This window comes from Amblyomma maculatum, chromosome 1, assembly GCF_055883805.1.
Source record: "Amblyomma maculatum isolate TAMU_Amacu chromosome 1, ASM5588380v1, whole genome shotgun sequence".
Taxonomy (NCBI): Eukaryota; Metazoa; Arthropoda; class Arachnida; order Ixodida; family Ixodidae; genus Amblyomma; species Amblyomma maculatum.
Window position 1 is genome coordinate 90,471,453 of NC_139344.1, and position 17,992 is coordinate 90,489,444.

The window sequence follows — 17,992 nt, forward strand, 5'->3', positions numbered from 1 at the left end:
CAAGTCTTGTAGACACTGCGCCTTCCCTTTCATGTCAATATATTATTATTATTAGTAGTAGTAGTATCATAATCACCGTTAGAATTTTTTTCACACTATATACAAATCAAAATTGAAGAAAAATATAAATTTAACTAGGGTACGATAGCCAAACACTCAGCAAAATTTCAAGGGGAAATGAGGGGCTCGTTATTATACACGAATGAAAGAAGGCAACAGTCGGCGAGACCAAGAAAAGCGTAATTAATTCTTTTTTTTCTTTGCCATTGACCTGAATTAGTACTGTAATTCAGGTTAATGGCAAAAAGAACAAAAAACAAAATACCTTACGCTTTCCTTGGCCTCGCCGACTGTTGGCTTCTTTCATTCCCAAACATTGAGCATTTCATTTCACATTTCAGATTAATTTCAGATAAAGATACATTTCAGAAAGCGTGAGAGAGGGCATGCTTTAGCAATGCCCAGACATAATCTGCCTAATTGCGTACATTGTGGAACAAATTGCTTGTAGCGGTTTGCACGGAGTCACCGATTTTTAATGCTCTCCGCTGCGTCAAAGATCTGACCGCCGCCTTGATCAGTTGCTGCGCTGCCGGTGAAGGCTAAGGAGCATAAGTTCATACAGGAGGTAGCGGCCAATTATGCCAGAGCGGTCAGCAGGACATTATTTTGGAGGTCGTGGGTATTGCTGCCACCAGCGTTGCGTTGTTTTTTCTTCTACTTGGTATTTATCTTTCTCGCTAAAAATTACTACATACTAATTCTCGTCAATAGTAAAAAGAAAAAAAAAAAAAAGAAATCCCCTACGCTTTTCTTGGCCTCGCCATCTGTTACCTTTTGGTCAGAGGGTACATTGACTGCGGTCGCCGGGATTCGTACAAATCTCAGGCTGGTTATTCAATACTACGGGCTCTCGGTTTTTCTTTTTATTCGTTGAACAATTTTGCCACAGCGGAATTTCAACCGAAGACCTCCTGACCGCGAGGCAGGTGGTCTACGTCTATGCGATCGTGGCACCATTCGTCTACTTCTAGTAAATATATTACTCTATATTATTGAGATAACGTTATACACAAAGCAGGTCTCAAGAAGGAATGGATATTGTGTAACAGACAAAACTAATTACTTTGGAGAAAAAGCAATTTATTTCTGCTGAAGCAGCGCAATCGGCTTCTCTGCAGGAAAGTTCATTTATGCCGAAAATAAGGCGAGCAACTCCGTCGTGAAAGCCAAGCTCTTCAGCACTGCCCTGAACCCGAAGTGGGTTGGAGCAGCCTGCCTTTCATTCTGGCACTTCGCAGTTTTCCAGGATCCGAGAAGGTAAGGTTGTTTCATACGATGCACTTTGCATTTTTTCAATTTGTACAAAGACGATAGCTGCAAATAAATGTTTACCGAAGTAAAAATGTCTTTCTAAGGACCTCGGTACGTTTGCTATGAGTTTAATAAAAGTACCCATATCATAAAATTTGTCGCCGTTGAAAAAGGAGAACGTTGAAAATTTGTTGAGGAAAGCAGTTTTTACGTGATTTCAATATGGAAATATTCCGGGCCTTAGACGCTTTGCACGAGAGCGTCTGTGTGGGAATTTTTTGTGAGATTTTTATTGTGAACAAGTAAAAACTTAAGCAATATTGCTCATGATTTCGATATTTAGTAGCATTATTGTTGTTGTTTTTGACAGTGCCTTTCAGAATTCTCATTAGCGTTGCTACACATTTCTATGTTAGCTAATCTGCAGCTTTTGCGTCTTAATTTTTTTCATGTTTGCAATGTTTTTTTTTTTTTTATTTTAGCTGCAACCTGACCGTGCTATCTGCCAACGAAAGCGAATGGTGGTCGAGCTCTCACCAGCTCAAACGTTCTTGGAGTCAAGAAATTGTCCGGCTTTGGCTACAAGAAGGAAGAGTGAGAATTTATTGGCGGTATATTTATTAAACAAGGGCAGCTCATGGGGCTGTGGTTGATGTGGCTCCGGGCGTTAATTATGCAATTATCTATTGCCAGCGTGACGAAAAGGACTTCTCAACTTCTTTCTGGTGCCTTTTAGAGCACTAGCTTTTATAAGCTCGTCCTCCGCTTCGCGTAGTCGTCGTCGTTCGCAGAATACCTGCTTTGGTTAGTGGATGGCTAAGTGGGAAGAGAAGGATTTAGTGAAGAAGAGGGCGACAAAATGTGGGAAAGAAAGAGGAAGATATTGTGTGAAGTGGGGGGGGGGGGGGGGGGGGGAGAAGCGCAAGGAGGGTAGTTTTCTTCATATGTATGGAGAGGCAGAGGAAGGAAAATGCGAGATGAAAATAGTGTGGGAGATCACGGGTAGTCTAGCGACTTGGCCGTCCGCCTTGGCAGCTGGAGGTGGTTGGGTCTAAATCCACCGCCGCACACCCACTGGTAAAGATGGATTCAAGCGTCCCCGTGTCTGCGCGCACCATACTGCTGCCTTTCGGAGCAAACTTTTTCGATCACTTAATAAGCCTTTAAAAAAAAAAACAGCTTCGCACTGCCTTGTTTGCACCTGGGTTGAATTCTGAGATGGTACACTCTATCCAGCCGGTCTAAATACTCTTAAAAGTTAACTGGCACTGCTGTAAGTGATCTTTGGAAATAATTGCATTCTAGAGATCACTGACAGTTATGGGCAAGCACAGAGTCACTTTCAGCTGTCTGAATTTGCAAAAAAAAAAAAAAAAGAAAACAACCAAAGAACTTGTCCGCAAAAACTATGCGCTGTCTCATCACCATTAATGCACATATATGCACTCGTAACCGACCGGTGTTTTCCACCTTCAGCGGGTTGTGAAGGTAGCGATTGCGAAAAAGATGGATAGAACACTTTGTCAAGCGTTGTTTTTGTTAATCTTGGAGAACACCACGACGTATTTCTGTTCTATTTGTTTAAAAATTTGATCTTCTGGATCACATGCTACCGCGAAGTATCAGTGTAGTTGAAATAGCTATTCATTTAGGGACTTTTTTTTTCATTGAGACTGAGAAATTGCTTTTGCACATGCGCCTTTCAACGCACCGCGAAAGAATATCCAAATAGTATACAACCGGAGCAGCGATAGCCCATTATACTCGAGGTATTAAAAAAAAAGGCTTCCTTATGGATTGTAACTTGTTAGTTCAGTGATGCAAATGAACGTTGTTACATTCAAATTAACGTTTGGAATTTCTCCATTCCAATGAGCATGTAACTTAGGATTTAGTCCTCATCCGGAACAATGCACTCTTGCCAATTCCACACAAGCCTCTGGATGTCACCGTAGAAAAAAAAGAGCATCTTGCCTCACCAGCCGAACAGCCAGCACCTAGCACTATAAGACTGTGGCATGCTTCTCAAGGGGAAGGAACATCTGTAGAACGCGCATTTCTCGTCCGGCGAAAAGCCACCAATGCAGTGCGCATCTTCTGTCAACAGCCACCCTCAGTCTTCTTCGACGACACGCGACTAGTGGAGTGGCGGCGAAAATGTTTCGCCACTAGTGGGGACTGTGTAGAAACCATATATATATATATATGGTTTGTGGGATTGATTTGGTTTGGTTTGTGGGATTTAACGTCCCAAAGCAACTCAGGCTATGAGAGACGCCGTAGTGGAGGACTACGGAACTTTCGACCACCTGAGGATCTTTAACGTGCACTGACATCGTACAGTACACGGGCGCCTTGCTTTTCGCCTCCATCGAAAAGCGGCCGCCGAGGCCGCTTTTCGATGGAGGCGGAACAGGAACAGAACAGGATATATATATATATATATATATATATATATATATATATATATATCTATAGCGCGGTGCCAGAACTTTCACCTCTTTCACCTGTACATAAGCAGCATCGTCCATCATTCACCGGTGTTCGCAAGATCACGCGCAGCGTTCCAGACTGTGGCTGGAATAAAGACGTTTGTAGCGGTGGCTCACAAGTGGTGGAGGTGCCCTTAGTATCCCAAGCCTCTCGCTTTCGACCTGTCTACTGTTCCTCCTGTCGCTCCGTTCCGGCCTTCGATTGCCCTCACACCCCTTCGGTATAAACGAGGGCAACGGAACCCGCCCGCTCCCGGCATCTGCCCTGCATGCTGTTCTGGCTACCCCTACCTGGACCATCACCAGCCGCCAGCGCGATCCCCAGCTCTTTGCCGGCCTTCGCGGAGACGATGCCGAAGACTGGCTTTATAATTACACCAGAATGAGTTCCTTCAACCGCTGGGATGACTCGCACAAGCTACTGAACGTTGTCTTCTACTTGACTGACGTCGCAAAAACGTGGTTTCTCAATCACGAGGACCACACCCCTGATTGGTCAACATTCACCCAGCAGCTGCGGAAAATTTTCGCGCACGCCATCTGGTAGTTCTGAGCTGGCTAAGAGGAAGCTCGAAGCTCGAAGCCCGTCTTCAGCAGCCAGGTGAGTCCTGCACATCATATATCGAGGACGTTTTAGCCCCGCCGAGTCGACGCTGCTATGACGGAAGCTGAACGCGTTCGCCATATTGTTAAGGGCATCGGAATCGTCACATTAAACGCCTCGCTGGTTCAGAACCCCTCCACTGTGTCGGACATAACCACCACCTGCCAACGCCCGGACGAACTTCAGTCGTGCCGCCTGCAGCTAGACAACATCAATGACGGCGTTCTTGTTGACGGCAACCTGCGCACCATTAACCGTGCCATTATACGAGAAGAGCTGTCCGGTCAAGCAAGCTTAGTTCCTGGAAGCTCGAACCTCCCGCCAGCTACTTCAGATTTGCGCAACGTCGTCAAGGACGAACTGGCCACCTTCACCTGCGCCGGGCACCAGTCACGTCGACTACCGCCTGCCGCTTCCCCACGTACCCTGAAATGGCTTCGAAGCCACTTGCCCCAGTCCATTTTCTTTGTCCTGCTCCTGTGTGTGGTCATGTGGCTCTAGTAGCCCCATGCTCTCAACCGCCCCGTTATAGACAATACTGGCGTCCTTCCCGCCCAGTCTGCAGTTACTGCGGAATCCGCGGTCACAACTCCTGCGTCTGTCGCCGGCGCCAGCAAGACGAACAACGTGGTTATGCTCCATTCGAGAATTCCCGCCTGCGCCAGCCTGAAGCTTCTACGATCCCATACTCCGATTCTTTCCGTCGTTCTCCTTCGCCGCAGGATTCTCATGATAATTCCCGACCCTCTCGTTCTACCCGACGCCGCTCCCCATCGCCTCTTCGCCGCCTGTGCCCACTTCGACCGCTCTCCCAATCGTTCCTTCTTAGCGCAGAAGACTAACAGAAGCAGTTTTTGGAGGGAAAGCTGCTTCACAAACAAACCCTGGAATTCCTCCCGGACACCCGCCTAACATGCTGAAAGTACTGATCGAAGGAGTATACGTTGAAGCCCTCATCGATACGGGTGCCGCTTATTCTGCCATTAATCGCCATTAACTTGTGTTATCATCTCCGCAAAGTAGTAACTTTGTACATCGGTCCCTCTCTCCGTGGAGTCAGCGATAACACCATCACACCCATAGGGCAATGCACAGCGCGCGTTCTTATCGATGACCAGCGGCATTATATTGTGTTTGTGGTGATTCCATCATGCGTACATGAACTAATTTTAGGCTGGGACTTTTTATCGTCGGCGTCTGCCCCTATCTCCTGCCGTGACCGCCTCATTCACATTGCGGACACTGAGTTCGAACCAGAATCTGCCTCCTCCCCACTACGTGTGCTCTCTGCCCTTGACTACGTTTTGAGCCCAGGCCGTGGGCACCTCATCATTGTTAACCTGGATTATGCACTTGACGGCGATGCTTTAGTGATGCTAGCACCACGGTGAACATCCGACAGCATAGCGTTTGCCTCCTGCATCACCTGTTTCAACCGCGGTTGCGCGGTTGTCGCGGCGATGAACACTCGTACCCAGCCTTTATTTTTACCGAAAGGGAGAACTGTTGGCTTACTTTTTGAAGGAGATCTTGTTCCCCTCGCCACGCTTTCCTGTGCTTCTCCACCATCTAATGCTCTACGTCAGCGACCTTCCTCAGCACTCTCGGCAACCATCAGCACTGACCTTACTTCTGAACAGTTGGCGACATTGCTCGCAGTCCTTTTGAAACACAAAGACTCTTTTGATGTGTGTACGTCAAATTTAGGCCAAACATGTGTCACCCCCCAAGGCATAGAGACTGAGGGGTCAACCATTGTTCGTCGCCGCCCATATCGCGTTTTCTCATCAGAACGCAAAATTATATAGGACCGAGTTGCCGACATGCTCGCGCGAAACGTCATCCGGCCATCGAGCAGCCCCTGCTACTCTCCTGTTGTTCTCGTCAGGAAAAAAGATGGTTCTGTGCCGTTTTGCGTGGATTACCGGGCCCGCAGATAGCCCGCAAAGACGTTTACCCGTTACCACGCATCGATGACGCACTGGACTGCCTCCAGGGAGCAGATTATTTCTCAAGTCTCTACTTGCGCTCGAGATATTGGCAAATTCCTATGCATGAATCCGACAAGGACAAGACTGCATTTGCTACTCCCGATGGTCTTTATGAATTCAATTAGATGCCTTTCGGTTTATGTTATGCTCCAGCCACCTTCGAGCGCATGATCGACACAGTGCTTCTAGGAATGAAATGGAAGACGTGCTTGTGTTATCTAGACGATATTATCCTCTTTTCTCGGACTTCGCCCAGCACTTGCACTATCTCACAGTTCTCACATGTCTGGCACGAGCCGGTCTTCAGCTCAACACTAAAAAAATGCCACTTTCCCAGTAAAACCATCAAAGTCCTCGGCCATGTCGTTACCAAGGCGGGCATACAGCCCGATCCCGACAAAATTGCAGCTGTAAATAATTTTCATCAGCCCAAACACCAGAAAGAACTGCTCAGCTTCTTCGGGTTGGCGTCGTACTTTCGACGTTTCATCCGAAACTTTGCTTCTATTGCGACCCCTCTACACAACCTCCTGAAGTCTGACGCGCTTTTCTTATGGTCCAATGAATGTGAACAGGCCTTCAAATCCCTCAAGCAAGCACTCACTTTAACTCCTGGGCTTCGACATTTTGAGGAGACAGCTCCCACCATTCTCCATACGGACGCCAGTGGACAAGGCATCGGTGCCGTTCTTTTGCAATGCAACGCTGCGGCCGAAGAGCAGGTTGTGGCATACGCTAGCCGTTCTCTCACAGCAGCTGAGCGTAACTACAGCATTACGGAAAAAGAATGCCTTGCCGTTTTTTGGTCTGTCCAAAATTTCGACCCTATTTGTATGGCCGCCAATTCACAATCGTCTCCGACCATCATGCGCTTGTTGGCTGTCGTCGTTAAAGAACTTATCAGGTCGGCTCGACTACTGGGTGCTACGTTTAGAAGAGTATACCTTTACCATCACGTACAAATCCGACAGAAAACACCTCGATGCGGACGCCTTCTCTCGTTGCCCGCTGTCTTCTACTCCAACCAACTCCCATGCGGCCACTACACTCTGCCCCTCACGTCAGCCTTCCGGTGGTCATCTAGATGTTGCACCCATCGAGGCCTCTACGCTGGACCTGAGCAGTAACTTCCCGGCATTGCAGATCCTTACTGCAGCACAATTATCGCTCGCCTCCGCGGTCAATCACCGGCACCCAACAGTCGCCTGCGTCGTCAGCTTCGCCTTTTCCGGATTCAACACGGAACGCTTTACCGCTCTGTATACCACACGAGTGGCCACCGGTGGGTTCACGTTGTTCCTCGCTCTCTCCATCATCGAGTGTTGGAGGCTTACCATGACTATGCCACTGCCGGTCATTTAGGACACCACAAGACCTACGACCGTATAAAAAGCGGCTACTTTTGGCCCGGGCTTTCTACCAGCGTCGCCAAATACATATCATGTGCGCCTTGCCAACATCGTAAGCGGTCAACATCTCTTCCTGCTGGCCATCTGCAACCTCTTCCTTGTCCACCCGTGCCTTTCGATTCTGTCGCCATTGACTTATTCGGCCCCCTACCTCTCACGGCCGCCGGTAATCGATGGGTTGTAACCGCCATTGACCATCAGACGCGCTACGCTGAAATAGCCTCTCTTTGCTCCGGTGCCGCTTCTGATGTTGCCGAGTTTTTTCTGCGAGCGATCGTCTTGCGTAATGGTACTCCCCGTATCTTATTAGCGACCGTGGGAAGACATTTCTTTCCCAAGTTCTGGCGGAAGTACTCCACGCTGCCAACACTGTTCGCAAGACATCTAGTTATCATCCTCAGACCAATGGCCTCATCGAACGCTTTCACCGCACCTTGTCCGACATGATATCCATGTACGTCAGTCCTGACCATAAGAACTGGGACACCATTTTGCCTTTCGTTACCTATGCCTATAATTCCGCCGTTCAACACACCACTGGCTACAGCCCATTCTTCTTAGTTTATAGCCGTCAACCAACAACTCTATTCGACACCACCTGCGGTGCCAGAACTTTACCTCTTTCACATACGCAGCATTGTCATCATTCACCGGTGTTCGCAAGATCACGCGCAGCGTTCCAGACTGTGGTTGGAATAAAGACGTTTGTTCGAGCGGTGGCTCACATTATATATATATATATATATATATATATATATATATATATATATATATATATATATATATATATATATATATATATATATATATATATATATATATATATATATAATGCAACCTTTCATACCTATAGAAGTGATCAGTTTCATCTGTTAATGAAGAAGTTACGGCCCAGGAAGCAAAATTAATTGAACAGTACTTATACTCTTTAGATGGATGTTCCGTTGACCGCGAACGCTCATATACATTAGTCAACAACAACAACAACAGAAAATACAATATTTGGCTTTTATAGAAAATAATCAAAATATTCTGAAAATCGACTACCGGTTAGCGGCCTCTGAATATATTTCTGTGCAATAATGCTCCGTTTCAGCCAGAAATTGCTTGTATGCAGTAATTATCTGATGTCAGCCCCGCCGGGGTGGCGCAGTGGTTACGGCGCTCGACTACTGTTCCCAAGGACGCGGGATCGAATCCCGGCCTCGGCGGCAGCTTTTCGATGGTGGCGAAAAGCAAGGCGCCCGTGTGCTGTGCGATGTCAGTGCACGTTAAAGAACCCCAGGTGGTCTAAATTTCCGGAGTCCTCCACTACGGCGTCTCTCATAGCCTGAGTTGCTTTGGGACGTTAAACCCCACAAACCAAACCAAACCATCTGATATCAGTTCGTTTTTCATCGGTCCTTCTATGTGCGTTTTTTATTACGTTCAATTTTCATCTGCGATAAATTAGTCTTACCTTGCTGTTACTTTAAAGTGACGTATTCACAACGCATATGTATCACTGCGAATTTTTAAAACCCTTGAGTTAGACGTAGAGTTAGCATGGCTGCTCAAATGGTAAATATGCAGGGCCACAACTTTAAGATGAAATAACCCCAGCTTTCCGTGTTTTTTAGTCACTTGTTTATTTTATTTGCAAGTTTCTAAGGGATACAAATCTTGAGGGGGTTTAGTTTTTCGATTTTTACCAGGACAGGTGAGGTTGGCAAAGTAAACTGTCGAAAAAGATATTGTTCATGTTAGCCGAAAAAAAAAATCTATGTGAAGGACATTCACGAAGATTCTTCTCCGATATCAAGATCTGAAGTGGCTCCATGCATTCTGTAACGCTGTGTTACATGTTCTGAGCTAAATGACTAAGAGGGCAGCTCAATACCTGCACGTCAGCGAAAAGAATCGAGATTACAGAACGATTTAGGGAAATGAACTCCTGCTGCAAATAGGTGGTGCGTGGAAGATGGTTTTGTTATACGAATGGAAGTCCTTGTGTACAAACGATATGACTCCATGTATAGTTTGCGTTGCCCAAAATGCACAATATATGAACCTCGCTATTAATCTTTCGCGTTAAACCACAGGGACGGTAGCGTTAAGACATGGGCCTGGTTCTGTTTTCATAGCGTTGGTCTACCTCCCCGAATTCAGGGTGCAATGAGCGAAGCCGTTTATCAGATAACTGTTGCAAAGGTTGTGATTCCATTAGAGCGCAAGAATCTGAGCTTTGGATATCAAACAAGATGACGACCCGAAGCACTATTTATGCTCGTGAGAAGTTGGTAGAAGAGAAGAGTTAAGCGGTCAAGCCGCTTTGATGAGCCGCTTTAAATGAATAATATTGCATAGGCTTCGTGCGCTGTTTCAACGAGAAAAAAAAAACAAAAACAAAAACGGCGGAAGCACCGAGAATTTTGACCAGCTTCTGTAAGAGGGGGGAAACAGACTAGACGTCCATTGACAGCTTACTGGTCTCCATACGTCGACGATTTCAAGCAGTGAACGACTATAAAAAGCTTGCGTGCGAACTACTGACGGTGTTACGTTATCCGGGAGAGCTATTTCTGAAAATGATGCCAAATTTAACTATAAAAACGCATATCGACGATGCCTTTACGCAGTCCTGAAATATTTATTTTGCTAAATTTCTCGTGAAAACAAGCTGAGTTAATATGCTATTCTGTATTGCTTGCTTCTAGCTGAAAACTAAATATTTTCTTCCCGTGAAGCTCATGCCCAATATTTATTGCGATAATCAGGCTCCAGTTTAAATGCACATTACGTGATGAGCCCAGTTCACAGCATATGCTTATGTTTTGCTAAAAGAAACAGCGCCAAGGCAGAAAGCAATGCGCGACTGGAGTAACATAAGTTCTGATAACCTGTCTAAACTCTAATTTATAAATATAATGTTATACCAGCTAGTCCCTAAGAAGCTGTTGCAGTACTAGCTGTTACAGCGGAAGTCGTAAAAGTGAGTTATGCTATTCTATGTTATGAACAATCATAAGAAATAAATAACTGTAATACCATGTGGAGTTTTGCGCCTTACTAGCTAGCAGAGAGGAAACATTCGTCAATAGAAAGATCATAAAACTATCTTCATAGCTTTATTCGGGGACAGTAGAAAAAAGTTTACTGAGAAGTTGAAACTGCGTTGTTATAATCGCCGGGATATGTATTTTGGTACCGTACTTACAGCAATAACTGAGAGACTGGAGTTCGTGGATATGTAAAGTAAAAAAAAAAAAAAAGACATTTTTACACTGGAAATAATGCTCACAGAAGACTAACCGTATTAGTTTGTCTTTGTTCAAGGGCCAAGTATCCATCGAGGCCTCACTTGGAACTGCTGCTCTGATTGCTTTGGATGACATCGTTTTGACCTACGGGCAATGTGCTTCCGAAAGTAAGTGAATGCTGTCATATGCTTCTCGTGAACGCCTGTGTAAAAAAAAAAAAAGAAAAAAAAAAAAAAACGTTTCAGAAACACAATGCTTCATTCTCTGCATACAAACTGCGAACTTCAGAAATTGACATTATGTACCTATTCTGAACATTGCAAGGTCATAGTTGGTAATGTAGAGTTGTAAGAAAATGAGCACACTACTAATAGCATGCACTCACGGGTCTCTATCAGGATATTGTATTTAGCATCGCGAAATGTTTCCTCTAGAACGCATCCCACCACCCCGAGCACAGCAATTCCTTTATTTTTAATTCCAATACTTACCATAAGGGATAATTAATGGGTGAGCTGTGTACGATAGAAAATCGTATAAGCTATTTTCGTGCAGGAACCAGTGCAGGCTCCTGCTTTTAATATTGTCCGTCATATACCTGGAGAAATCTTCCTCCCTTGTGGCCGCTAGTCTTCGTTTCCGCAAAATTGCGAAAAATTTTCACCTATATGAAAGAGAGCGGGGGCTCATACACGGCGTAAGCAAGTTTAGTCGAAGCGACTCTGCACCTGAGGTGCTGCAGTCAGGCCCAAAACCGGCTACCGCTACGGGCTCCTCAGCCAATCCCCGTCACGTTCGCAGATTGTTATTGTTTTGAGGCATTTTTATCGTTTGGACAAACATTTATGTGTCATCAATGTTTTGCTCGCCTTTATTCCGAGCTGAGAAGACTAAGGCTGTCAGAACAAACCCATTCTTTTCTTCCTTTATTCGACTTGATTTCATATTCCCATTCGTTGTTACCTAAACGCTGGCATGAGCTCGCCATCGCTGCTACTGGACATTCGGAGCTATCTGTGATAATTAATTGAGGGGAAAGGAAAAAAAGACATATGCCGCATTAGATTACACCTGCACCTGTTCTTGCGTAGTTAGGGGTAACTACACGGTTACTGGGGCTGAAACATGGAGGCTAACCAAGAGAGTTCTACTTAAGTGGAGGACAAGCCAGAGGGCCATGGAACGAAAAATGGTAGGGGTAACATTAAGAGATAGAAAGCGTGCAGAGTGGGTCAGAGAAATAACTCAAGTTACCGACATTCTAGTGGAAATTAATAAGAAGAAATGGACATTCGCAGGACATGTAGTGCGAAGAGAGGATAACTGATGGTCGCTGAGGGTAACAAACTGGATTCCAAGGGAAGGAAAGCGTAGCAGGGGGCGGCAGAAAGTTAGGTGGGCGGATGAGATTAAGAAGTTCGCAGGGGTCAAGTGGATGCAGCTAGCACAGAACCGGGTTAAGTGGAGAAATATGGGAGATGCCTTCGCCCTGCAGTGGGTATAGTCAGGCTGATGATGATGATGATGATGATGATGACACGGTTACTGTAGGTAATCGAGGCCGGAGCAGATAAGACAACTACGCTGATCGCATGGTTGAAACGAGCGATAACTGCACTGACGTTTAGTTTAGTGTACACGCTTAGTGACAACTGATCGCACAAGTTGGTGGTGCAATAGCAGTTAGCGTGTAGTTTGACCGACGGCTGCCAAACGTGTTCACTTTGAACGTGTACTAACAGCCAATGTAACGTCCCAAAGCCGACTAAAGTAGATAGACGGGAAAACGCTTCTCCCCTCATCCATCTGCTGAAAGAAATTTAGACACTTGCGTTGCGGACATTTTGAAAATGCGACTGGACAACGTCGGTGCGTGGCTACGCGAGGGGTAGAAAACTCTCGCCAGTTTCGGTTTTGAACTACTTCAGAGCACCTAGCGACTAAAGGAAGCTGATGCGTTGAAGTGAATGATGCGCTGTGGACACAGACGGCACGATAAGGTAGAACGGTGGCCGAGTTCTTTGCTTGCTGGAAGGGATTATGTCTGCTTATTCGATCCCAGTTGGACGACCAAATGAAGACCACAAAATCGCGATGAAACCTTTGAATATTGATTCGCGCAGAATACAATACTTGAAGTACATTATTCTAGCCACCAAGAAGTTGTTGCAAACCGCGGCACGTTCTAAAATAGAGAGGTCATGTCTCATCCATCCTTTCGTCCTTTCCCGTACCTGCTCCGCTTTTGCATTCAAGTAATCGGTATTCTCCCCATATTTGTCCAACGGGACTTCCAAATACAGCCCGGGCGTTGTATCCTAGCTCATACCACAGAAAATTTCAGGTGCGAAGTCCCATTGCCATGTCAGATTCCATGATATTTGTCTAAAAGGTGCTACCAGTCTGCCTATAATACATTTCTGTTATTCTCAAAGTTCTGCAATGCTTTTGCGGCCTTCGCAAAAACAAACAAACAAAAAAAAAAAAAGCGCCACATCTTTGGCGTATGCCAATTTATCGACTTCACACGATATATGTGCAGAAGTACTTTTAAGGTTTTGTTCCGTGCGTGACCAAAATGACGCATTCCTGCGAACATTTATGCAAATCATGCTATCCAGTGCAATTCCAGAGTTCATTGCCTCTTCGTGTGCTGCTCGGCGATGCGCTTCCTGCGTGAAGTGGTCTGGTCTTTCAGGTTCTTGAGTGTGAGATACTCGCTTTAGTATTTAGCGAGTGTGACGCCTAAAAGACTGAACAAGGCTCTTATAGCACAATTGTTCCCAGCCCCATTGTACAGAACTTTATACTGTGAATTTAGGCTCTGGGAAAGATGTACTCAGGCGAGTTAAAAGTATGGCTGTTGCGCCTGATGTCAAAACTTTATTTTTTAATTTTGCATACAGGAACCCTGTCAGTTAAAATAATGACTGGAAGAAAAGTGCCTTTTTGTACCTTGGAGCTCAAACTGTTGGCTGTGTAGGAAACCAGAAACAGTAGAGCACGTGTTCCTTGATTGCTTGGACGCGGTGTTCTACTAGAATGTTTTGCAGAGAATCCCGAAAAAAAGGCTTGCCATTGACACCGTGTGAAATCCGTTACTTGACCACTGTAAATGATGTCCTCCAGTATGACCAAATCATGCTACTGGGCCTATACAGCATTTGAGGAGTAGGATGGCTGTACGACACTGTGGTTTGGATGCACGATCGGTATATGTGATCATTTTGTCGAAGAAGCGTATAAATTAACAGAAGAATTGAAGCAGCAAGAGGCTGCGGATGACGTTTGAGTCTGATGGACCAACTTGTGGTAATGAAAGTCCATTAGGCATGATTGTGTGCGAAAAGGCATGACAACCACAACGTTTACTACTGTATTTATACAAATTCAAGCAATAAAGAAAAAGAAGGACGGTGGACGATTTGTTTAAGGCGCCAGCATTGGGAAGTACTCCTTATTCCCTAGGTGCGGTTCGAATCGCACGTAGCGACGATTTTTTTCTTCTACGCTTCAATGAGCTTTCATCCACCGTCTGTGAAAGGAATTGACGTTGGCATCTTAAATGAGCGACAGTGCGCTTCTATGCAAGTTTCCTCCCCCTGGCCATGCCTCATTCTGCTTTGGGTTTAAATTTGTCATGCATTTTTGCAACGTTATGGTTTTCACTGTAACTGAAATTAATTAGAGCCCTGTTTTACTACCATGCCTGTAGTCTGTGCATGAAAGGGAAACAGGTTCATCCCAATGATTCGACGTTTAATATAGGGCATAGAGGACGGAACACAAGATAGCATTTAAAAACAATTTGACCACATGAAGACGTACTTACGACGTGGCGAATATCGGATGTTTCAGAGAGCACTTTTAAAAATTCCATAAAGAGCTCAGAATAAAAAAAAAAAAAAAATTGCCGGAGAAAAAACCATCGGCTTCGGCGGACACAGTTTACATCGAAACTCTCCTAATCAATAACGTTTTAATTATGACTGTCTGTTTGGGAGTGCTAATGGGTAGCTTGAGGCCGTGAACAAGATGGTGACGTATTAATTTTTCAAACGAGAAAAACTGCTGTCCTTTTTCTAAGAACTTTCGTACTTTCATTCCGCCCAAAACCAAAACTGAGCGCATGAGACGTGCAGGAATCTCGGCGCAGACGCGACGTCCGCTGATGACGCGCTGCAGGGACTACGGCATTCATTTTGAACTGCTAATGGCATTGTGCCACGTCATGTACGATATTTCGCTTCGCAGCTTGTTTGAAGAAAAAGCGCAGTCATTGCCAACTCAGTGCTCATTATCTTTTAAGCGCCGAAGCAAAACATAGTGCATGGCCCGACACAGTAAAAGAGCAGTTCGAATTAGACACCATAGTCCGGGCAACACGTCAGCAGTGGAAGTCCCGTATGCACCGAGCATAGAAAAGCGCCGGATTTCTTCGAGCGGCGGGGCATTAAAAAATCTCCTTTCTTCTTGGTATATAAAAACCATATCGCGTCCTTTTGTTAACGGCTTCGAATTACCCATTGGCACTAACTACCGAACTTAGTTAATTAAAACGTTAATGAGAGCCTTTCAGTTAATTAGTTGTATAAGTAGAAACGTTTTACAGTAAATTGTGTCTGCCGAGGTTGAAAGTTAGCTCACATAATTTTTTTGCTATTTCATCTCCTCATTTTTAGTAATATTTGAAAGTGTGCTGAAATAACCTGCATGTGCGTTAGCAAAGCCAAGCAATGCCCCCCCCCCCCCCCCCCCCCCAGCTATAACTGCCTCTTTCCTTTTCTTTCCCGCCTTCGTTTATCGCCTAGAGCGTGCTCCACTGACGAGATAGCAAGCACCGGAAGCGGAAGCGTCTAGTTGGAAACGAAAACAGGAAAGACTTCTGCGTGCCAGCGGTGCCAGCGGTTGTCAGCAGCTCCTATGCGGCGTTCCTTCTTGTGTAAACTAAACTTTATTTATCGCAAAAACTCCGGATATTGGTGTTGTGCATCGCAGTGGGTACAGTGCGTCTTATTCTTGCAATGCTTAGTGCACGACGAGGTCGCCGCCATGGGCGTTGCAGGTCTTTCGCCTTTAAACCTTCTGTCGCGAACACTAGCGGGGAATAACCGGAGTGTTGCTTGTTGTTTATGGTACGGGTGCTCTTCTCTTCACGCAGGGCGGGGCCTCAGTTGTGACTTCGAGAGCGGCCCCTGCACGTGGACAAACTCTGTGAGCAAGCGGGGAACGTCTGAATGGTTCGTTCGCGGAGGGCGGCTGCTGTCCACCCTCCCTCGGCCGGCTACAGACCACACGCTGGGAACCTCGCAAGGTGCGATTTCCCCAAACGCAAGGGCATTCAGTCGCTCCAAGAGAAGCAAAACAAGACTTACGGGATAAGTCATAAATATAAATAAGCATGCATATGTGGTGCATTAAATGATAAGTCGCGAAAACGGTATCCTCCACTTTCTGTGAAAATTTGTCCTAAAAAAATCAGCTGGACTCAACATGATAGAGAACTGTTTTTCAAGAAGATATGCTTTTTGGATATCTGAATGTTCATGCTAAATGCGTACTACTGCACTCTTATATGCTGCGAAATAAACTAAAAAAACACAAATCACTGTCTGCTCACAAAAATAGCTCTGGTTTACGAATTTGTCTAAAGCTTCAGTCAGTATGTGACGCTGCGTTAACGCGTCACAGACAGAAAAGTTAACGAACCGCTGCGGCCAGTTTGTGAGTGGCTAAATAAGTGATAAGTTAGAATAACGTGACTGAAATTACAACAACTACATTCACTGACAATCGAAGGGACATTTCACTATCTCTACACGTTACATGATCTGAGTATTGTCAAAATTGACCTGATCTATATTATCTGGTTATTAGGCTGATGATTAACATACGTTAGCGGCCGTATGTTATGCGATAGCGTAGAAACCTCATCGGAGCGATACGCTGGTGACCGATGGGGGCCAAGTAAACGCTGATTGGTTGACGAAGAGCGTGATGTCACATGTCCCCGTGACAATGCGGAGTCGCGCAACTAGAAGGCGCTGACGCGCACGTCGGACGAGGCGAAAGTCTGCAGGTGCGTTTTGGCGTGTGCGGGCATGTCTAGCTCTCCGCTCGTATGGATCTAATCATTGTCTTTGTGCATCATGTGGTACATTGGTAGTTGAATAAAAACCGCGCTTACGCGTTGTATTATCGCATTGTTACAAGTAATAATAGGTGCTTCCTATATTTCTGAAGGCAGTTCCAACAAACCGAAAAGAAATCATTCTTAAAATAAAGCTGCATATTCTGCCGCTTGATGTTAATTGAATCTGAAATCTCTGGAAAGGACAGGTTTGAAGTAGCTTGGCACAACAGTTCGCCACAAGGAAAAATTAAAATAATCAAGAAGGAATTCAGAGCATAAGATTTAGCTTGGCTTATGGGGTTTAACGTCCCAAAGCGACTTAGGCTGTGAGAGACGCTGTAGTGGAGGGCTCCGGAAATTTCGGCCACCTGGGGTTATTTAACGTGCACTGACAGCGCACAGCACACGGGCGCAAGCTTGTTTTTTGCCTCCACCGAAAAGCGGCCGCCAAGGCCGGCATTCGATCCCGCATCTTTGGGTACAGCAGTCGAGCGCCCTAACCTCTGCGCCATCGCTGCGGGGTTGAATTCAGAGTATAAGCTTTTTCTTTATTTCCTGGTTATTCTTTAACTCAGGGTTACTGACATTCTCCAAAGATGTACGCTTGAGGCGCAGCAATATTGCAAAATTGTGTCCCCACTTGAATTCGCACCTAGAGTGCAGTTAATTGTATTCGCCAACCTTAATTATCTAGCAAATTCTTATTAACTTTTTTGGTTATTGGTTTCGGGAACGTATTTTCAATACAGAAGTTGCAGGCAGACTATCTCGGTCGCTCTAACCACATTCCCTCCAAACATTCATAAAAAG

At 45.4% G+C, this 17,992-nt stretch overlaps 1 protein-coding gene across 1 annotated transcript in view; it reads left to right on the forward strand.

The window, feature by feature from the left end:
- LOC146203156 (MAM and LDL-receptor class A domain-containing protein 1-like) overlaps positions 1-17,992 on the forward strand; it is a 77,190-nt gene that overhangs the window by 21,996 nt on the left and 37,202 nt on the right. Inside the window, exons 8-11 of the mRNA XM_084602767.1 lie at positions 1,182-1,320; positions 1,797-1,908; positions 11,126-11,216; positions 16,211-16,363. Coding sequence (XP_084458893.1) covers positions 1,182-1,320; positions 1,797-1,908; positions 11,126-11,216; positions 16,211-16,363 — 495 coding nt within the window. The remainder of the gene's footprint in view (positions 1-1,181; positions 1,321-1,796; positions 1,909-11,125; positions 11,217-16,210; positions 16,364-17,992) is intronic.